The sequence below is a fragment of the Urocampus carinirostris genome, chromosome 12, assembly GCF_059441175.1.
Source record: "Urocampus carinirostris isolate Australia breed hairy pipefish chromosome 12, RoL_Ucar_1.0, whole genome shotgun sequence".
In the NCBI taxonomy this organism is placed as follows: Eukaryota; Metazoa; Chordata; class Actinopteri; order Syngnathiformes; family Syngnathidae; genus Urocampus; species Urocampus carinirostris.
Window position 1 is genome coordinate 37,397,817 of NC_142360.1, and position 23,079 is coordinate 37,420,895.

Consider the following 23,079-nt stretch of genomic DNA (forward strand, 5'->3'; position numbering starts at 1 on the left):
CTGTTCAACCTGCGACCCTCTGGGAGGCGTTACAGACTCATTTGAGCCAGAATAAATAATCTACTCAGGCAGCTTCTTTTCTAAACTGTCACAATACTGAACACAAAACTGCACTGAACTAACATACTTTGCACCCTTTTGTCAGGTAATGTTTATGTTGATGCATTTAGATAGCGCTTTTCAAGTCAATGAAGACCTCCCAAAGCACTTTACAATGTGCTTCACACTCACACACACACTCACACACCAATAGCGGCCATGCAACTGACCTGCTTATTGGGGGCATTAGGGATTCAGTGTCTTGCCCAAGGACATTATTCTCTTACTTATTATAACCCTATTTTCCTCAGTGAGGGTAATGATAAATTTGTCATTCTTGTCAATCCAAAACTTCCTTTCCATGGTTATCATGTTTTTGCTTATTTAGCATCACTGCAAGTTTTGGGAGCATAGCTATTCTAGTTTGATACACAAGATTCAGAAGTGAATCCATATTTGCACAGTAAATAACCAATATTTATCATTGATCACCATTATTACTGGGTTTCGTGAATGTGTTCCATGTTGTGTTGAGTAAACGTATATACCGTATTTTCCGCACTATAAGGCGCACCTAAAAGCCTTCATTTTTTTTTTTCAAAAGCTGACCATGCGCCTCATAATAATACAGTGCGCCTTATATATGGCTCAATATTAAATCGCAAGGTCTCGCAACTTACGCAACAGCCGCCGACTCGATTTTCCCACGAACGCCAAGTAGTACGCGGTGTATGCTGGGATTTATCTACCGCGTTTCATTGGCTAACCAATGTGTCAATCATCGTTTGAATCGATCGCTATTGGCTAAAGTTATTCGGAGCCTCGGATTGGCCAGAGGGCCAATACAAACCCTGCAATTGGCCGAAAAAGATGTGTCAATCATCCGTTAAATCGATTGCTATTGGCTGAAGTTATTCGGAGCCTCGGATAGGCTAAAGGGCCAAAACAAACCCTGCAATTGGCCGAAAAAGATGACTGAATAGCAAGCTTGTACGCCATAAAGAAACATGTTTCATTAGTCTGTATTTGTAAATATTTGACTCTCCTGGATTTACTTCACTCACGGTTGTAAGAAGACCATGATTGCGTATCATTATTGAACGTGAGAACTTAGGTGAGCTACTCCGGCTTTATATTTTCCCGGTATCTTGTTTTAGAACGATCTTGATGTTGCTGTGATGAGTTGAGCGAATTAAACTCAATTCCAAGTGTTTATTGTCATATGCACAGTAAAGTTGCGAGTGAAAAAGAAAATAGAAACTAAGGAATGGTTGGCATTTCTTGAATCCCAAGACTTTAACCTTCCGAATGATATTTGGGACGATGCATTTGAGTGACATCGTACGGACACCGCATCCGCACGTGTCTACGACAAGTATTTACTTCTTTGCAAGCTTTGGGAATGTTAAGGGGGTAAGAAGTTTGCACGATCTGACTGTTTTGTCCACGTTCCCATTGTAGCGCCTTATAATCCGGTGCGCCTTATCCATGGAAGATATAGGACCAAAAACTATTTTTTGGGAGTGCGCCCTATAGTGTGGAAAATACGGTATTTTTCTTAGCATATAACCTATATATACACTTTTTACATTGTTACTTTAAAAATTCTATGCAACTTAAAATGTAGTGTATAGTGAATTTCATGAATGTGTGTCATGACACATTCTATTCAAATGGAAATAATTTTATTTAGAATACATTGTTTTTGTCCACCTGGGGCCCTACTGTGGATAAGCGGTGCAGATAATGGATGGATGTTTTTGTCCAAGGTCCCTTTTTAATGGTGAAATTCAGAGAATAAATGCTTAAAACCAACTCAGATAAAACTAGGTGAAATTGCGGGGAAAGAAACATTTAGCTTATGTGTTAAGGTACCTCAGATAAAAACATAAAATTAAATATAATGCTACTTTGTAATAGGATGTGTGTTAAAAAACATGAGTTAAAACAAAACTATAGGAAAAAATAGTTTATTTACAGGTACCTTCGGGGTGATGCGAATGAGCTGTTATAGTGGAGTTTGTGGATGGATGCAGAGACGACAGATTCAAATGAAAACCGATTTTAAAACTTCCACTTCCGAGGATTGCCATGATCTTAAGAGACTTTGATGCATTGTTCCCTTACTTACGCTTATAACCCTATTTTCCTTCGTGAGGGTAATGATAAGTTTGTCTGAGATTCTTGTCGACCGAAAACTTCCTTTCCATGGTTATCATGTTTTTCATTATTTAGCATCACCGCGAGATTTGAGACCATAGCTTAACAAATTCAAGATTCAGAACTGAACCAGGAGTTAAAGGCATTGTTGGAGGGAATTCCGCCAATTGCATATTTGCATCTTGAGGAAGACATTGCGCTAGCCAATAACAGGCAAGTATATTAGAGACATATGAGCCACATGACTATGCACAAAACCTGCATAGATTGAATATTTAAGTTGGATGACTGATAAAAGTCACCATCTTTTGAGTGGTTCTTATCCATGAACTACAATGATTTTGTGTCAATTGGCGGCTGTAAACTGACATGAATTCTGCCATTCTGCTTCCAACAATGCACGAACAGCTTAGCAACGTCACACTTTAGACACGAAAAGGGCTTTAAAGGTGTCGAGTAATAACAGAATTCAATACAGAAGAGAAAAGCTATCTCCAGCGGCGTTCGCCAAGGCTGTGTGGCTGCTCCCGACCTTTTTAATTGCATCATCGACCATCTGATGTTCAGGGTTAGTGAGCGCATCCCCGGAGTGTCTTTCGGCAACTACCACCTGACTGACCTGGAGTATGCTGACGACACCATCATTCTCAGCACTTCCTACAGCCAGCTGAGAGACGCTCTGGGCATTTACAGCGAAGAGGCAGCGCGGCTTGGCCTGCAAGTGAGTTGGACGAAAACCAAGTTCATGTATGTCGGTGATGGACCAGATCCACCTCCCATCCAAATTGGTAGCGACATCGTAGAGCCTGTCAAGAGCTTTGTATATCTGGGGTCCATGGTGACAGACAATGGGGACCTAAAACCAGAGATTCTCCGCAGAAGAGCCCTGGCAGCATCTGCTCTGCAGTCTCTCTGGAAACCACTCTGGCGGCACCAGACCATCGCACGCAAGACGAAGCTCCGCATTTACAACCTCGCCGTACTCCCTATCCTGCTTTATGGCTCAGAAACATGGCCCCTGAACGACACCCTGGCCACAAGAATCGATGGTTTTGATAGCAGGGCTCTCAGAACCATCGAGAACATCAGGTGGCCCCAGCGAGTCTCCAATAAAGAGCTCAGAGCCCGCACGTGCCAGCCCCAAGCATCTTCCTTGGTCGCACAACGCCGCACCCGCTGGTTTGGCCATGTCCTTCGTCTACCACCAGACCATCCGACACGAGCCATTCTCCAGTTTGACCCAAAGGCCGCAGGCTGGAGACGACCACGAGGGAAACCCCGCACTCGATGGCTCGACGTCGTTGCGGGCGACCTCCAACAACACGGAGTTGCCGTAGAGGATGCAGAACAGCTGGCACAAGACCGCCAGCATTGGAAAAACCTGGTTCATCTGGTCGGCTCAACGCACAGGGACGGGACCCCCCGACCTTCGCTGGAGCAATAAGTAAGTAAGTAAGTAATACAGAAGAAAAAATAGGAGGTACTTTATGTATAAAAACCGAAGAACCAAATTTGGTAAAAAAAAATTAAAAACTGGTGACTCCGAAGCAGATTGTATTTTATCTTTCAATCTTAAGGGACTGCTGATCTTTAGCTTTAGCGTTTTACTTATTTTCATTTATATTGTAAATAGTTATTCTTTTGCATTTTATCATTTACAGCACTTGAGTTAATATATTTAATTTGTATTTTATCGTTTTGGATTTAAGGATTTTGTTTTTGGTCAATGCGTAAAAACCTTAAATGTTGTGTATTACACCATTTTTTGGGTAGATCTGTAAAAATTTTGATTCATATTTAATGTTTTCATGAATCACCTGCAAATCATATTAAATTACTAAATAACTTGGTGAATAATGTTATAATTATTGATTAGGTATCATAAAAAAAAAAAAAAAGATCTGAGGAGCATTTGGGAGCGGAGCCAAAAGAGCCGGTTTTCTAAATTGAGTGGTCCCCTTTGGCGTGACCATCGTTGCTTCACATTTAGACAAGCATCTTCAAGCACTTCACCAAAATCCAAGCATTTTCCTGACCTTGAAAACAACATTAAAAATTCAAGCATTTAAGAATTTTAAACACCTGTACAAACCCCTAAGTTTTGATATTCCATCATTAAAAAAAATTTAAACTCTCAATTTCCGCCCATTATACCCACCAAAAATGCATTTAATTGCATTTTTTTGCTCCTTACTTTCAGTTTTTTACATATTAAATTCGACAACACTTGGATATTCAGATACTTCAGTAAGGACAGTGCAAACAATTTACCGACCATCTTTTATTTACCGACAGAGGTCTCCGATAGCAGGGCAGGAATTCACACATTATTTTGCAGGAGCACGTCAGTTGTTCCACACAATGAGCGACAACTTATTTTTTCAGAGCGATTATGCGAGCGGCGCCGCGGCCGATGGAAGCATACAGACTGCAGTGAATGGCTGAAGCGGAGTGTGTAAACAGTAGAGGGCGGCAGATCATTGCTACACCCTAAAAAAATTGAATGAAGCCCATGATGTCGCTTCCTATATGCCAACTGAGAAAAACAAAAACAAAAAAGAGCTTCACGGTTAGTGCTGCCGCTCCCTAAAAAATGACCTAATGTTGTTGTACAAGTAGCCTCGACCTCAGAGCCCCATGTGCCCCAATTGGGGAAAAAAATACTAAGAAAAATATTTTAACGGTCTTATTATACACTTCTCCTGTGTACAAAATACAAAACATCCAGTGCTGAAGCAGAAAAAAATAAAATTAAAAAAAAATCACAATGCATACAGCCGGCAGCGGCGCACACCAAGAACTATATTTAACTGTTTTCCAAATGCAGCGATTACAAAATATCCTATCGATGGACAAATGCATAATCTCTGAAAAAAATACTGTATGAAAGCATCCCTGCTACTTTGTTTTCAGAGTACAAAAACCTCTATCAATAAGTTGCTCCCGAGTAGCAAGAAGTCCATTTTGTTTTTTTGTGGTTTTTTTTTTTGTAAATTGATTTTTCCCCCCACCTGTTGTTTCTTATTGGGTAAAACGCAGTCCTCGCGTCGAGTGCCACAGTTCATGACAGTCTTCTCACTTAGTTGAAGGATCCAGGAACATGCAAGCCTCGTAGTGGAGGTGCTCTGGGGTGGACGGGGCCTTCCTGTGGGATCCCCGTCCCCCAAAATGCCGCCGAGGCTCAGGCCAGGGCCGGGAAGGCTTCGGGGTCGTCCACGTTGGGCACCAAAGCGGATGACTAGAGACAAGAGGAGACAGTTTTCAATGAATTCATCCCAGGATCATGCCCGTCGCTCAGATTGCTCATGTAACGAGCCAACTTTTCTCGATATAAGATCATTAAAAAACTCATTTGACCATTCCCAAACTCCCAAAACAAAAGAACCCTAAATAGCTATAAACACATTTCTATAGTAATTACATTAAACAAAACGTAATATACAAATCAGAGTACAAAACAACCCTTAAAGAAAATAAATGTGAATTTACTACGAGTTTCCATAACGAAGGTGTGGGTGTGTGATGCGAGAGGAGTTATGGCGCACCACTGTACATTTCAAAATAATGTTTCCCGTTTCAGTTGTCATACATCACGTTTTAGCTGGACTCGCAACACTATCACTTTCGACAGGCTTTATGGAAACAAACAATTATCCAAATAATTTTGTCTCTGCCTTCCCTGCAAAATGATTTGTTTATTCTGTTTTTATTGTTGGAAAAAAGCAAAGTAGATTTCATTGGATGCCAGTTACATTTTTTAACTCAATTTTTGTCTAGGTCCGCAGGAAAAACTTTTTTATTGGACCTGTACTTTCTGTTCGTGTCCGCCTGAAGGGCATATATCCACTTTTTTCAAAATAAAAAAACAATGCATACAGCCAGCAGCGGCGCACACCAAGAACTGTATTTAACTGTTTTCCAAATGCAGCAATTACAAAATATCCTATCGATGGACAAATGCATAATCTCTGAAAAAAAATACTGAATCGTGGCTCGCTACTGTTTAACTGTACGGGTCAGGTGTATCGACATTTCGTTCTGTGTGTATTGTTACAAAGAATGACAATAAAAGTAAATTCTATTCTTCTATTCTATTCATATGTGGTCCTGAATCCGATACATATCCGAATGAAAATAGAATGAGACTTCTCTCTGGACGGTCCACACAAATTCACGCGACCAGCCCGTCATTAACAGGCGGTAAATGTCATTAATCCTCCTTCAAACAGGAGGAAGGAGGCGAAGACTTAAAACAACCACGGCAGACAAAAACACAATGTCATTTAATCACACATTCATGGATGAGCACTCATTTTGTAACTCACGGAACAGCCAACATCGTAATCACGGATTTGCGCCAGAGTTTATTTTGAGTGATAATATCCTCTCAGTGGTAGTTAACAATATTTACATTGAAATCCCACCACATGGACAGCAATCAATGGGGGGGAAGCAAGGTTTTGGATATAAATAATATTTGTGGGGACAACGCTCCGCTGTTAACATCCATGAGTAACTTCCGCAAACATGAGTGCGTTACGTGCAACGTCATGTATGCTCTTCTGTGCATGCAAAACCGTTGTGGCATTCACACAGGAAGGTTTAGTCAAATTTCGTTGTCAACTAAACGATCTCACAAAAACAGCGGATTTCAAGAAGTTGAGCTTTAACCTCTGCAATGTGAACCTAGCCTATGTACGTTGTTCTGACGATAACGTCATTGTCACTATCAACCAATCATGTTGCCGTTATATGATAATCTGTCTTTGTAACCATGGAGACCTTAAATAAAGATGTGACCTGGAGGAGGACTTATATTGAGTGTCTACAAAAATTTAAACTTAACATTACAGAAGTGTGTATGTCAAGTGTCAACGTTAACACATTTTCTGAATGTTGTTTTCAACAAAAGCAGCAACTTCCTCGCATTTAGGCAGCATCTCTCTAATCTCTTTTTTGCAACAGGGAAATAACCTTCCTTGGAAATTCCTGCAATAAAGTGCTGCGCGAGTCCCTTTGTGGCTTTGTGATTGGCACTAGGGTTGCACGATTAACCGAAAATAGCGATTTCAGACCAGTATTTCAATTCAGTCAATTTTCAATATGAAAAGAAAAGTGCATTTACTAAGTATTTTTTCCCTGAGTACTAAAGGTAACATGACTAAGCCAAAGAGGTGACAGCAGATTAGCAAAACCTGAATGGACAAAAGAGCGCCCTCTTCTGGGGAGCTTTGTTAGGTCCGTCACACAAAGCTCTCATGTGGTTGAGTGTCATAGCGTACTGCTTGCAAACTCCGCCTCACCTTTATTGGCTAGTGACGTTAAAAATGGCCTCTGATTGCAAAACCTGAACTGTGACAATATTGGTTGGCCAAACACTCCATTAACCAAACATGGAACTAAAAACGTTTGTGGGGGAAGAAAACAGTCTTGTGATTACACACCAATCGTGCTGCACTTCTAAGAGGTCTCTAGTGGTAGCCTCTGGAGGAGCGTGTGGATTGGAATTTCCTTGGTAAAGCGAGGTAGATTTTTGTGAAATAATAACTATCAAAATTTTTTGTACATAGAGGTACCACTGTCATTAATTTCACAAGGCTTCATCCTTTACCTTCTCAGTCCTTCCACGAGACGGCCTAGGGGTGTCCCCGGTGCGTTCGCCGGGGGGCATCCCGCCGCGCCCTCGACCTCCCCGCCCGCCGCGAGGGCCTCCGCGTCCGCGGTTTGTGCGCCCGAGGTCTCCAAAGTTGATTTCCAGCTGGGACGTTATGTCGTTGGCAGGCTTGCGGCAGTGGTGGTCCTCCTCAGTCTACAAAGACACGCGAGGCAGAGAACTTTTAAAGCGGAATCCAAAGCATTCATTGAAGACGCGGTGTATCCGTAGAGAGCTTACCTTTGACTCACAACCTTCTCCGTCAATCAGCTCATTCTTTTTAGCCTGCAAGAGAGGCTGATCATTAGAAAATGCTTCTAAATTTCACTGCAAGAAATTATTTAGACATCCAATTTAGAAATAGATGCCTCAAACCTAAAATCATATTCAAATCCGCAAATCTGTGTGTTTGAGAAAGCAAACACCAAAATCTCTTTGTGCTCCTCTAAAGTAGCGGAGTCTGGAACTTTTTGTCTTTTAGCATTTTATGTGCATTGTCAAATAATTCATTGTACAATATATCTGCAAGTACGTGTTTAGTAATACTACAGTGGGTTTTTTTCAATTCAAGTCACATTTATTTATATAGCCCTTAATCACAAAAAAGTCTCAAAGGACTGCACAGGATTACAATTGCACAATTACCTGATCTTAAACCAGCATTTGGATATATATATATATATATATATATATATATATATATATAAAAAGCCTCTGACGAGACACAAACACAAGAGCTAAAACAGACAACTATTTCAATATGTAGATAAAAATATGAGTCAGATACACTGACACGTTTTCGTTACAAACGCTGTATTCTTAAGCGGAAATTTTCAAATTAAAATTGTGTGTCCAAAAATATTGTCGCAGTCATAATAACATTTCAAACACTATGGTTAACTAACTCGTGAGGGAGAAAAAACATTAATAACAGATTTCGGAGAAACATTTTCCACATGACTGCAACAATAAAAAAGGAGGACATTCAATAATGTTGCACTATGAATTATTTTATTTTTTTTACAAGTAAAACAAATGTCCAACTTTATGCGACTTTGTACGTGTGGTCTCACTAATATCAGTTAAAAAATATCGTTACTAAATTGCATGAGATTTAATCCCAGCCCGGGTTAAAATATTTGATTTAACGCAAAAATAAGTATAATAAGGGCAGTAAACATTGACAATTATTTAAAGTTTGGAAGCTGTCAATGAATTTGTATTCCAAAAGTTTTTTAGACGGATTATACAAATATCAAATGAGGTGGCGATTGATAAATGCCAGCACCATGGAGCAGCTTTTCGTAATGCTTTCCGACTCACTTCAGCCTTGGACTTGTGCAGCACGAATCCTTTGTTCCAATCCGCACCTTCGTTGGCTTTCCGAATGTTGAACTCCACCTTTGAGCGCTCCTTGTCCTGCATGGCCTTCCACTCGTCCAGGGTCATCTCTTTTGGGCTTTCCTCTTTCACCTCCTCCACCTCATTCTCCCTTCAACAAGAGCACGACAGGCGCATCGTGAGTGGCCACCCTGACGGTTCCGACCGTAGGACGCCGAGGACGAGATGAACTCACTTGTTCTCAGAGTTGGCGGGCGGGCGTTCCTCGGTTTCATGGTTCTCTTCGGTGACGTTTGATTGGTCGAGTTCACTGCGGAGGAGAAACCTGGTTTGATTGCTCCCAAGTGACAACGCTCCAACTGGCGTGCATGTTTCCAAAATCAGGACCAATCATAAAAACATATTAAGTGCCACATGGGCGTTTGTTGTGAAAATTCAACAAAATAAATGGCAAAATTTGAAAAAGGACAAATTGGAGACCCCTTAAACAAGCTCAATGAATCAGCAGGTATATAAATTTAATTGTAATACCACCACCTCTTGCAATCCGCATACTAATGTTGACCCAGGTTAAGACAATGTCATTGTTCTGCAAAGCAACAAGTCAGGCTTTACTATCAAATACCGTATTTTCCGCACTATAAGGCGCACATAAAATCTGATTTTTTAAAAAAAAAAGCTGACTATGCGCCTTATATGGATCAATATTGAATTACAAGGTCTCGCAACTTACGGTAAGCAGCCACCTACTCCATGTTTTGCGTAGAAGTGCGCTGTGCATACTTGGAAATAATAAAGAACGATTCTCTTTTATTTGTGCGTTTGTATAAAGACCCTGAAATGGCTACTATTAACGCAGAGTTTAAACTCAAGGCGATCAGTCACGCAGTAGAACACGGGAATAGAGCAACATTTATGAATCGAACACGAGAGTGGCTCGAGCCGGCAGAATTAAGAGTCCCCCTAGGAACTCGCTAACAGAACAATGGTTCCATGGGTGAATTATGTAAAACCCACTACAACGTTTTACATTTTACAGTTATTATGTTACTGCTTTACTGTTATTGTTTTGCACTTGTTTTTTCACATTACGAGTGTCACTATATTGCGATTGCACTAACGTTTAATTTACCATAACAGTATCAGACGTTTTTTTGCAAGTTGACTAAATGGAGGAAGAGTTAAATGTTATGCCTTGCTGTTGTTCAAATATGTTAAAGATGTGTCACGAAAATGCTTTACCTCAGAGAAAATAATAAAACGTCTGTTATTCATTTTGGGAGTGAATGGAGTTGTGGAAAGCTTGTTTGTTATCTATTAATAAAGTTTGACTGACCTATCTGACTGTTTTGTTGACATTCGCTTTAGCGCGGCACCATCTAACGGTTGCATAACGTAACTACATCCTCTACTGTAGTCAAGTTAAGTCACATTTATTTATGACGCCCTTAATCACAAAAATGTCTCGAAGGACTGCACAGGATTACAATTACCAAATTGCACAATTACCTGATCTTAAACCAGCATGTACTTATAGCGCCTTATAATGGGGTGCGCCTTATGTATGGAAAAAGTTTAAAAATATATCATTCATTGAAGGTGCGCCTTATAACACGGTGCGCCGTATAGTGCGGAAAATACGGTAATCCTTATTTACCCGATTCACAAATCAACATTGACAAGCTTTCCAGTAAGGGGAATGAAGAACTATTTCTATCTTTAGGTGACGCACACGCATCCTGCAGTTCCACATGTTAGTCTGGCTGCTGACTTACTTGAGTTCATCCTTGACGGTTCCCCAGTTGTGTGATCCGCTTCCACCTCGCTTGTCTTCACCTTTCAAACCACTGAAGGGGAAAATACATTACATTTTGTTTAAAATATCATACATGTCATGTAACATGAAGGGTAGTGTAATTGTTGGCTGTGAAACATTTTGTGATTCAGGGCAATACAAATAAATTTGACCTGACTTGATAGCAATTCTTTTCCACTCGTAAGTCACTATGCCATAGAACTATCTGTAAATGAAGGTCACATGACTTTGAAAGATAGGGCCATCCTGCTGAGCGACATAGGTGTCAGCAAATTAGAACTGCCGTTAATGAGCTAACAGTTAAGTGTCCGTTGTGATTTCCATTTGACTTTGCATTACATATTATAATGTTGTGATTTCATTTTTTAAGTGACTTTCAATCCCAAAAATTACTTACGATCGGTCGCTGCCACTGTGTCGGTCAAATTCACGTTTCCCTCTCGAGTCGAACCCGTCGCTGCGGCCCATGCCGCGCCCTCGGCCCCCGCGGAACCCTCGGCCGATGCCGCCTCGGCCCCTCATCGGCCTGTCCCCGATGGGTCTGAATTAACAGAAAAAACATTAATGACTGCCGGTCTGCTTGAAATTGGTTCAGTGCCAAGAACTAAAACTCACTTCTCCACTGAGAATTCGCCTCCTTCGGGCTTCTCGCCGGGCTCGCCGGCTGGTCTCTCAAAGCGTCGAGGCGGCCGCCTGTCCACTGGTCGTCTGTCTGCTGGAGGGCGACCCTCTCCTCCTTGTTGGCGACCCTCTCCCCCTTGCTGGCGACCCTCTCCTCCCTGCTGGCCACCTTGGGGCCTCGGTCCTTCCCCCTCCGGCTTGCGGCCCATTCTCCTCACGCCAGGGCCTTCGAGATGATACATAAAAGACTATTGGAGCAGGAATTACATCTTGGTTATCACTTGAAAACATGTTTGCCCTGATCTTCTGGGTTAAAAACCACACCATCAGTTTAGGCTTGTGAGGGATTAATTCCGTTGCCTATCATTTCGCAGCAGGTTTTAGGACAATTGAGGGTGACTGTCCGCTAGAGATCACACCACCATTCCTTATTAGCTGAGGCAGCAATGAGTGAATGGATGGTTTGGAATGCAGGCCATGGACTGCTCTAGGTTTGAAACCCTTTCGCCTGACACGATTGAGGTAACATTAAAGCCGCCCGATCAAACCTGGCTTCTCAGACGTCGACGCACAAACGTGCTGGCATCGAAAAATTGCCCCCCGAAAATCTGCATTTTGGGCCTGGGAACCAGATATAAGTAAAAAAAAAAAGAACAATGTTGGGATAATGTTATGTCTAACGCGAAGCTGGCTTTCAGTCTGGGGCACTACGCGGCTGCTCATTTTTCATTTTGCGGACAAAATGAATGAGATGGAGGTCAAAACAGAAGCTTTGACCACTAATACATTGTCTCAGAAGATTATGTCCTTTTGCTTACAGGTTTTTGTTAGCCACTACCCAGACAGATCAGTGCAATTGTGGCCTGTGTAGTACTTACACATTTGGTGATTAAGGGCTATACAGACCAATGTGACTTGGCTTTGGCTAATGTTTACGTGATAGCACTACAGAGCTAAGCAACTAGTTTTAATTTGTAAACACCTACTTTATGTGTGACATTAATTCCATGTCGCTTAAGACTATTTGATCGTGCTAAGCTATGAGATGCAAGAGACTAATTTACTATCATTTTTATTTAGCTTTGGTGAAAATGCGAATTCAGTGCATGCTATTGCACCACTGTCATCATCATCAAATCCCTCCTGCTCTAATTTTCTTGTCATTATCACTCTCCTGTCCATCAAAAGCTAAGCGAGACTGTGCAATGTAGCAGCTACAGTGGAACCTCGGTTTTCGAACGCCTCTCAGTTCGAACAAATCGGTTCTCGACCCAAAATTTCGAGAAATTCTGGCTTCGCTTTTCGTTCAAAAAAATTGGGGTTCGAACGCCGGTACGCTAGGGGCGATGCTGAGCGGCGTACGAGTGTAGATTGCCCCCGCCCCTCGTGAAGAACTGTTGTCACGGCAACGCGCACTCCTCTGCTTTCGTTTTCCAAAAGCGGTGAAGGGAGTGTTTTAACTCCTAATTATGCCTCGGAAGAAGGGCGGTGCAAGCAGCAAAGTTGCTACAGGTAAAAAAAGAGGAGTAGTGCGTACAACTATTGCATTTAAGAAAGAAATAATAGCAAAATATGAAGGTGTGCGAGTTTCCCTTCTTTCAGGAATACAGCATGGCTTCTGCAGACAACCGCCAAGGTAAGAAATCCTACTCGTAATTCTTTTCTTTATCCTTCAACTGCTCACCCTTTGTTGTGGAGACCTGGGTGCTAAATGACGTGTAAACGACCTGATTTTTTTTTATTTTTACACGTTCGTGTTAGCGTAATCTTTCGTACAGAAGATTACGCTAACGCGAACGTACGAGTAGCCTGGGTTAGCTTCATGGTTACTTCCGTGGTAAAAATTTAGGGTGTTGGAACAGATTAAAACGATTTTACATTACTTTTAATGGGAAAAAACGACTTCGGTGATCGTACAAATCAGTTTTCGTACAAAGAAATGGAACGGATTATGGTCCAGAACCGAGGTTCCACTGTACAAGCTAATTTTTGTTACAACCAGCCACTTTACTCAAAAATGAAGTAGTGTTATTTGTCTTTCAGATCACCCAACAATTCAAATTTGGCTGATTTTTTTTTCTGTAGGCACTTCAATGCACTCTCTTGTTTTACGTACATTTAATAAACACCCATTTTAAGCCACTGATTTGAGAAATTTGTCATTTTACAATTGTTGTTTTAACATGAATAACCTAATGAACACTTTAAAAGAGATTAGGCGTGGCATTGCAGGATAAAAACAAAGGATCTCACAGAGGAAAAAACAGATAAAAGAATGTCAGGATAAATTAGCAGTACTTACCTGCATACTGGTATAGGGTTGTGAGTTTATAAAAACAATAATGCAATTAAAAAAATAGTGCTTACATTCCCAGGACAAAATTCCAAATTAAGACAAGTAAGATATGAATGTACATGTGTCCATACATAACATCTATATATATATATATATTATACATAAATTCACAATCATGTGTGCATTTAGCAAGTTAGTGCAAAATTAGAATCCGATTCCCACTTTGATGTGACATTTTTCGTTTAAACCCCCCAAAAATAATTTTAGTGCATCTCTTAACTTCAAGATCTCAACGGTGGCAGCACAAGACCGCTGGAGGTCGACGCATGTTGGGAGATATTGCTTCAGTGGCCCTGAATCTAGAAATAGAAGCATCTAAGCAGCTGGGTGAAACACCCAGGGTGCACCTGTCTCATCTTCTCTCCAACCACTTGACCTCACACACGTAATCACACGTGCAGATTCCTGCAAACCCTCAATTTTTTACCTAGATCCAACTCTAGAAGAGTTGCAATTTCCGTGGATCTACGATTGGAATGCGAGTGTGTTAGCTGGTAGCATGTTGCTAGTACAAAAGCAAGGAAGTAGTGCTAGGAAGCATGTGCGAGGGCATGTTGACAATAAGCACATGTTGGATTGTTTTTTTTCCAAAATGGACGCACTTGACATCACTTGTTTGGATTCCTTCTGTTTAGATGTTTCCACTGAGAAATATGCATTGCAAATTGACTCAACACGCAAGGCCTTGCAATCCAATGGGCCTCAAAGTGAAGCGGCAGACTTTATGATTAAAGAGTTAATAAAATTGTACGGTTTTAGTGAAATGTGTGCAGAAATGGAGAAGGGGGACATGACCCCTGTAGCAACCACGCCATGTTATATGCACCTTGCTACAAGTTAGCTTTAGCATTCTGTGCTAGAAGGCGGCGACTAGGAAAAAAAACAAGCGAAAACATGCTCACCGTCTTTCTTAAGCGGGACGGGAGCTTGAGGCTCCGCCTTTTTATCGCTCAAAGGTGTTTTTCTGTCTTTCTGGGACTCCTTTTTAGGCGGCTTGGCCGTCTGAGCCGCAGGCTTGGGGGCACACGAAGCGGCTGCCTCCTTCTTCTTCTTCGCGTCAGCCTGAGCTTGCTTCATAAGCTCAAACGGATCCGACTCATCGTCTAATAATTGGTCGTACCGATTGGTTACGGCGATGCCAAAACCTTCTTGCATTTGTCCGGGCATGATGGCGCCCCTTCAGCAGGATTTTCCTCCGATTCTACGAGGATTGATGCGAGCACTTCGCTAGGTGAAGCCACAAGATGGCTGGGAATAGGAGCTTCTTCTCTTCCGGCGAGATACACATACGGGTATTCGGGGGAAGGCGCGGATGGGGTGTGTAGTCAGATGGCGGGAGCGAGCAATAAGGGAGAGGCTTGTAAAAACTATCTTACCCACAATGCAACAGGCACCTCGTGTTGTTCGCCCGGGGAAACGATGCACGCGCGCTTTAAAACACTTTGCTGTGGTTAGAAGCCTTTAAAGAAAGTCGTCATGCCTTTAATTCATAAATACGCTTCTCTTTTTGTCAAAATACTTGCTAATAATATGCAAGTGCGGTGTTGCAATTTCAAAGCGACGACATCATTTTTGAGTAAAAAACAAAAAAGTTGTAAGTTGAATTGTTTTGGTAAACAACCCGGAATAAGCCCCTTGTTTAATAAATAAAAATTCTAACTCGTTTGCATTTATAAAATGTGTAACAATATAAATAAATCACTTTTCAAAAATGCCTATAACACTGGTTTAAAATGACGTTAATTCGTTTTTTTTCCCCCCTCATATTAATTTTGTATTTAGTTATCGCCAGACACATTATTTGTGCATATAATAACTCTTAGTTTTAAAAATACTGAGGTGGACCAAGTAAATCGTAATAATATATAATAAATTCAAAGTTGTTTAGTGACATGCACAGTAAAGAACCTCGATTCCCTGCACAATACAGTAAAGTTCTTACTTTGCTGTCCACACAGTTGCCTGCGTAAAAATAGAAACTAAGAAACTATATGCATGTATACAAAAAAGAATGAAGAGAAGAAAATAAGTATTTGAACACCCTGCTACTTTGCAATTTCTCCCACTTAGAAACCAAGGAGGGGTCTGAAATTTTCATTGTTGGTGTGTAGCGACCCTCTTTCATGCACGACACAAGGTTTCACAGTCTCTGGGTTTATTGCCTGCATTCAGTAAACAAAACAATACAAAAGTCAGGGGCATCTGTTCACGACTGCAATTATCTTCAGCGCTTACAAATTTACTTAAGCTACGGCAAGCAGACAACATGCGAGCACATTAATAATGAAACTTCCATAATAACAATGAACATAACTTTCCCACGTACCTGCATTCAGTAAACAAAACAATACAAAAGTCAGGGGCATCTGTTCACGACTGCAATTATCTAAAATATTAAAGATACAAAAAAACGGGTCATCACTCAACAGGCCGCACCTCGTGGCGTGTTTGCATCAAAACACGTTGCATCGTTTCAAGCTGTATTGCTTTACTTCTTTTTGAGTGCTTTTTTAATATACATCATTTAGCACAACTTATATATCTTTATATACAAAAATAATTTGCGAAAGCAGCTCATATGTCTAGCAAAATATGCATTTTTTATCCAACTGATATTGGGCACATCTTACCTTCAGCGCTTACAAATTCACTAAAGCTACGGCAAGCGCTGAAGCCCCTAAAGTGCCAAACGAAAAAGACAGTCGCAGACGCCCATGACTTAACAACTGAATGAGGTACCGGAATATTAACAGTAATACAACAAAAACACAGATTTTTGAGAATTCAAAAAAAACATTCAAAACAATCAAATTTCATCTCTGTTACAGGTGCATGTCCAAAGTGAGAGAGATAAACTAAAAAGAAAAATCCAGAAATCAAAATGCATGATTTGTTATCAATGTATTTGTGTGATACAGCTCCAAATAAAATGCCTTTAATATTGGTTTAAAATTATGTTAATTTGTTTTTTTTTCCCCCCCATATTGATTTCGTATTTAGTTATCGTCAGACACACTATTTCTGCATTTAATGACTCGTCAAGTTTTAAAAATACTGACGTGGACCAAGTAAAACAGCAATATATACATTAATAAATTCAAATTCAAAGTTGTTTAGTGTCATATGCACATTAAAGTACCTCAAGCCTCATATGCACAGTAAAGAAGCTCGATTCCCTGCACAATAAAGTTCTTACTTTGCTGTCCACACAGTTGCCTGCGTAAAAATAGAAACTAAGAAACTATATGCATGTATACAAAAAAGAATGAAGAGAAGAAAATAAGCATTTGAACACCCTGCTACTTTGCTATTTCTCCCACTTAGAAACCAAGGAGGGGTCTGAAATTTTCATCGTTGGTGCATGTCCAAAGTGAGAGAGATAAACTAAAAAGAAAAATCCAGAAATCAAAATACATGATTTGTTAACAATTTATTTGTGTGATACAGCTGCAAATAAAATGCCTTTAAAATTGGTTTAAAATTATGTTAATTTGTTTTTTTTTCCCCCATATTGATTTTGTATTTAGTTATCGCCAGACCAACTATTTGTATATTTAATGACTCTTCAACTTTGAAAAATACTGAGGTGGACCAAGTAAAAACATAATAATATATAATTCAAATTCAAAGTGTTTAGTGACATATGGACAGTAAAGAACCTCGATTCCCTGCACAATAAAGTTCTTACTTTGCTGTCCACACAATTGCCTGCTTAAAAATAGAAACTATATACATGTATACATAAAACAATATTACAATTATTAAAAAAATACAAGAATAACTCAAGATGAGTATTAATGATATTAAGCAGGTATGAAGTGACGAATAATTTTTGACGGAGTAGTACAGATTAACAGTAAAAGGTGAATAAGCTCTGCGCAATTGAATAAACTCAAAAAATAAAAGTTTTATTGTTTTAGTAAATGAAGCAGTGCAACCTTTTTTTTACTGAAACAATTCAGGGGAAATTATAACATTTATAAAAAACTAAAAATAAAGATTTCATTTGAAAACTGGTTTGAAACAATTTAAAAGTTCATTTTCCCATTTCAATTTTGTGTTTACAGTGAAGAAAATACATATTTGAACACCCTGCTATTTTGCTCACTTAGAAATCATGGAGGGGTGTGAAATTTTCATCGTACGTGCATGTCCACTGTGAGAGAGATAAACTAAAAAGAAAAATCCAGAAATCACAATGCATGATTCTTTAACAATTTATTTGTGCTGCAAATAAATATTTGATCACCTGAGAAAACAAGTGTTAATATTTCATTCTTTCTGTTTAAACAGTCTTGTCTAGCTTAGATTCTGTCACAAAAGACAGGCTTTAGGTGTCACATGGCACGGGGCCCTTTTCTTAACTCTGAAAAGACCGAAATGTTAGTCATTGGTCCATCTAAATGCCGTGACTTATTCTCAAAAACTGCTGTGAACATTGACAAATGTCACCTCACACAGAGTGACTCAGTTAAAAATTTAGGTGTCATATTTGACCCTGATCTATCCTTTGAAACTCATGTAAAGAAAATGACTAGAACCGCTTTCTTCCATCTTCGTAACATTGCTAAAATCCGTTCAATACTGTCTCAGTCGGATGCGGAAATGATAATTCATGCATTTGTTACCTCCTGTCTCGATTACTCTAATGCACTACTCTCTGGTCTCCCGAAGTCTAGAATCAAGTCTCTTCAGCTGGTACAAAATGCCGCAGCGAGGCTTTTAACTAGGACAAAAAAGTACGATCACATAACACCGATTTTGGCTAACCTGCATTGGCTCCCAGTTAGCCTTAGATGTGATTTCAAGGTTCTCTTAGTATTATACAAAATCATACATGGACTTGCTCCCTCTTATCTTTCAGATCTGATATGCCCCTATGTCCCGGCCCGAAGCCTTCGTTCCGAGAGCGCCGGTCTCCTGGTGATCCCAAGAGCAAAGAAGTGTTCCGCTGGTTCGAGAGTGTTCTCCATCAGGGCACCGGTGCTGTGGAACGCTCTTCCCCCTGAGATCCGATCTGCAACCTCAGTGGAAATGTTTAAATTTAAACTTAAAACTCACTTCTACTCCATAGCATATGAATAACCTACTCTTCTCGTCGGCTGAAAAATAGTCTGTGTAAGATAGTGTAATAATCTGTGATGCCCTTTGAGACTCTTCGTGATTTAGGGCGTCACAAATAAAAATGACTTGACTCGACTTGACTGAGTATACACTTCTCTCGCGCATTGACGGATGCCCGACAGGACCGTCTGACGTAGAGAACTGGGCGCGTGGCTTGGGTCAGATATTTAACTCATTAAGCCGTAGCTGAAGGCTCAGTTGTAAAATCCACAGCCCGCCATTGATATCCTTGCACCACACTCCTAGTTAAGTAGACTGCTCTTTGTTTTTCTATATATTATGTTGAACATTGAGTTTTCATGGGTGGGATTTTCATTTTGCATGAAAAAATGTGGCTGCACTGCGGCGCGGTGTTTAGCGCGTGTGCGGCACAGTTCTGAGGTCATGGGTTCAAATCCAGCTACCAATCTTCCTGTGCGGAGTTTGCATGTTCTCCCCGTGCTTGTGTGGGGTTCCTCCGGGCCCTCCGGTTTCCTCCCACATTCCAAAAACATGCATGTCAGGATCATTGGCAACCAGTTGAGGGTGTCCCCTGCCCACTGCCCGAAGATAGCTGGGATGGGCTCCAGCACCCCCGCGACCCTACTGAGGATAAGCGGTGCAGATAATGGATGGATGAAAAAATGTTAAAAATTCAAAATAAGTAGAGAAAATTACTAAACCCAGTGTTCTGGTTTGCCCGCGTCCCAGCGTCCTAGACGCATCATTTTTGCTGGGGACGCATCGTCTCAAATCAACGTGCGTCCCCGGGGCGCAACTTTTTTGACACGAAATTGTCATTATCATTTTTTAACAAAGATTTACCGCACTCCAAACTTTTCGTCAGGCAGATCCGCCATTGTTGTTTTGGTCTCGCGGTTCGAGTTTTCGTCTGCACGCCGATCTCGGCCAACGAGATCTCGTTGTGTAGTGAAAGGAAGTCCGTCTTTTTTAAGAGAACCGGCTTTTTTGGCTCGACTCATTGAAAAGAGCCGGCTCTCAAACGGCTCACTTGCTTTGATGATTGATATTACGAATTATGTTGTATAAAGAAGTGAAGAAAAAAAGGAAGTATAAAAGGAGAAAATTTAAAAAAAGACAGGTCTGTGGTTATCCCTTTAATCGGTATATTACCAACAATAATTTGATGCAGAAAATGAATGAACAATTTGATGATTAAAACTGAATGAATATATAGATTTATATTATATATTTGTCGCCGATTTACGATTTCAACCTCGATAACACTAAATTTTGGGGACCCATAGATCTCTGTTGGGACCAATGGTCCCTGTAATTTTCCACGGGTCACACAAAGTCGGTGAGCAATGCTTGACACTACAGTGAGCAACCATAATCCCAAGTGTGGCAAGATAATTAATGATCAAACATGTCCAAAACTTGACATCAAGTTAGATTTTGCTGAGTTTCCGGCAATGCAAAATGATTTTTCTCTTTTGAATGAATTGACTCATGTACTATTGCAAAGGTTCTACGGCCTACATACGTCGTTTGCTCTTACAATTCTTTCACAAGATATCCATTTCTTTTTATTTCCTGATATATTTTGTCGCATAATATTAACATTTTTGGGGGCTTATTGAGTCGCTTGTAAGATACAGAACTGTACTTAATCACATTTTTGAGTGGAAGTACAATGTTAGCAACAAGATTCACTTTTTATTTACACGGCTCTGCCCGATATCTATTTATCGAAATGAGAATTGGAAATTATTTGAATGCAACACAAACTTTTTATTCTTTTTTCCGTGTTTTTGTTTCTACTTTTTTTTTTTTTAATTCCTTTGAAAAAAATCTCATTGTGTTTATTTTTTCCGAGCTGTTACTTTTTTCTTTTTATTCTCTATTTACTTTTTTCCTACATTTCTTTTTCTTTTTTTCTGGCTTTTTTCTAAATGTTTCCTTCTTTTTTCTCTTCCTTTTGTTTCTTTTTTTTCCTCAGCTTTTCACTACTTTTTCATTTTGGTATTTTTTTCTTTTTTTGTTCTAATCCCCCCTTCCTTTAAGTCATTTTGTGCATAATTTTACTTAATATCCGGTCATGTTGGGGTAAAAGAAGCAAAAACAACCTGAAGAGCCGTTTAGGACCCAAAAGAGCCGGTTCCTTTTCGTGAGCCGAGTTAAAGAAGCCGGTTCTCGACAAACTCTACTAACTTTACTCGACTCGACTTCAAAATACCGCATTTAGAACACAACGTCAGGGGAACCCGTGTATTTTTACCTTCATGCACTGTAATTCCTTTGAAAAAAATCTCATTGTGTTTATTTTTTCCGAGCTGTTACTTTTTTCTTTTTATTCTCTATTTACTTTTTTCCTACATTTCTTTCTTTTCTTTTTTTCTGGCTTTTTTCTAAATGTTTCCTTCTTTTTTCTCTTCCTTTTGTTTCTTTTTTTTCCTCAGCTTTTCACTACTTTTTCATTTTGGTATTTTTTTCTTTTTTTGTTCTAATCCCCCCTTCCTTTAAGTCATTTTGTGCATAATTTTACTTAATATCCGGTCATGTTGGGGTAAAAGAAGCAAAAACAACCTGAAGAGCCGTTTAGGACCCAAAAGAGCCGGTTCCTTTTCGTGAGCCGAGTTAAAGAAGCCGGTTCTCGACAAACTCTACTAACTTTACTCGACTCGACTTCAAAATACCGCATTTAGAACACAACGTCAGGGGAACCCGTGTATTTTTACCTTCATGCACTGTAACTTTGACTTAAGTCGCTTAATAAGTCATTTTGAGCCCTCATTTTTGTGCGCTGACTAGAGAAGGGAACCCTGGTTGGGACCCATAGATTTTTGAGCATGCGAGTCCCCCCGGGACCCATCACTTTTCACAGGTCAAATGAACACTGGTTTAACCCTTACAACTTCATTGCTTCCAATCATATTTGTGTTTTTTTTTGCCTGGTAGTTCTTATCGGCACTGACAGACAAACTGAACGTTGGTCCATCCCACTGATCCCACCCCCCACCGCCTCAGCAGCACCTGAAGGCACCATTTTAGCCGCTCTTACCGCTCAGTCATGTCTGTTATCACCCAGGCCATGATGCAATCCTATGCGCTCATGATTTTGGTCATGGGAACCTTCTTCTTGTACTTTTGCGGCATGGTGTGGGCTTTTTCTAACCCCAAGGTGAGCGGGACGCCAGACGGGACAGGCGAGAATCCCGATCCCGTACCTCCAGCACCGCCTGATGCAGGAGACCGGCTCACTTGCGGTACTTATGTGCACTTTGGCGAGGATACCGATCGCCTGGTGTGGGAATCCGAAACACCACGTTATGGATTTCATAACCGCACTTGTATTGGGATTCATGGTATTGATGTTTAGGGCCGTGGACTATCTAGTGTTACCTGTTAAGGTACCGTAAATTCCGGACTATAAGCCGCTACTTTTTCCCCTAACTTTCAACCCTGCGGCTTATTCAGTGGTGCGGCCAATTTATGTCATTTTTCTAACCATTAAGTGTTGCTACCATTAACTGTCCTGTCAAAGCTAAATTATTATTATTAAAGCTTTGAAAACTCTCTCGGTGTACCGTCTTTCTTTGTAAATATGTGTAACCCATGTATAATATGTATTTGCAACTGTATATTTTTGTAATGTATTTATTTTAGACACTTATTCTGATATGTTTTGCACGGGTGAAGGAAAAAGGAGGGGCGGAACAAACGCGGGGTGCCGAGTTTAAGTGGGGACCGCTAAAGGTGAGGGACGGACAAGGAAAGAAGAGGGGGTAAAAAGTTGGTTAAAGAAAAAGGAGTTGCGTCAGTAAATGTGTTCATCTGATATATTTTTCCCACCCTTACCTTTGGAAATATACACTTTTTTCCTCGGATTACTTTCAACGGTACCCGGACTCTGCAGGTCTGCATCAAACCTTAAGTACCGATATCATTTTCCATTCATTTCGCCGGCTGGGATTTTTGGACTGTGGACTTTAATGAAGGACATTTTGTTTCAATGGCGGGACTTGA

General features: G+C 40.4%; 1 protein-coding gene across 2 annotated transcripts; it reads right to left on the bottom strand.

The window, feature by feature from the left end:
* Positions 1-4,465: 4,465 nt before the first annotated feature.
* LOC148355871 (SERPINE1 mRNA-binding protein 1-like) lies at positions 4,466-15,386 on the bottom strand. 2 transcript variants are annotated; one of them, XM_088348790.1, is made up of 9 exons: positions 14,889-15,386; positions 11,625-11,856; positions 11,407-11,550; positions 10,969-11,040; positions 9,429-9,503; positions 9,176-9,347; positions 8,093-8,137; positions 7,811-8,008; positions 4,466-5,437 (listed from the first exon to the last, which is right to left on the bottom strand). In XM_088348790.1, exons 1-9 carry the CDS (start codon positions 15,151-15,153, stop codon positions 5,381-5,383), a joined length of 1,260 nt encoding a protein of 419 aa, XP_088204916.1. In that variant the 5' UTR covers positions 15,154-15,386; the 3' UTR covers positions 4,466-5,380. The 2 variants fall into 2 exon arrangements, with proteins under 2 accessions (XP_088204916.1, XP_088204918.1); XM_088348792.1 differs by having other exon boundaries at positions 9,176-9,344; positions 14,889-15,385.
* Between the last annotated feature and the right edge of the window lie 7,693 nt (positions 15,387-23,079).

What these genes read in the sequence shown, in the direction of transcription:
- LOC148355871 (XM_088348790.1), bottom strand. Translation starts at nt 15,153, where the DNA reads ATGCCCGGACAAATGCAAGAAGGTTTTGGCATCGCCGTAACCAATCGG. An exon ending in CACAGTGGCAGCGACCGATC is followed by an intron (nt 11,041 to 11,406) that starts GTAAGTAATTTT and finishes TTTCCCCTTCAG; the next exon opens with TGGTTTGAAAGGTGAAGACA. An exon ending in GAGAAGGTTGTGAGTCAAAG is followed by an intron (nt 8,009 to 8,092) that starts GTAAGCTCTCTA and finishes GTGTCTTTGTAG; the next exon opens with ACTGAGGAGGACCACCACTG.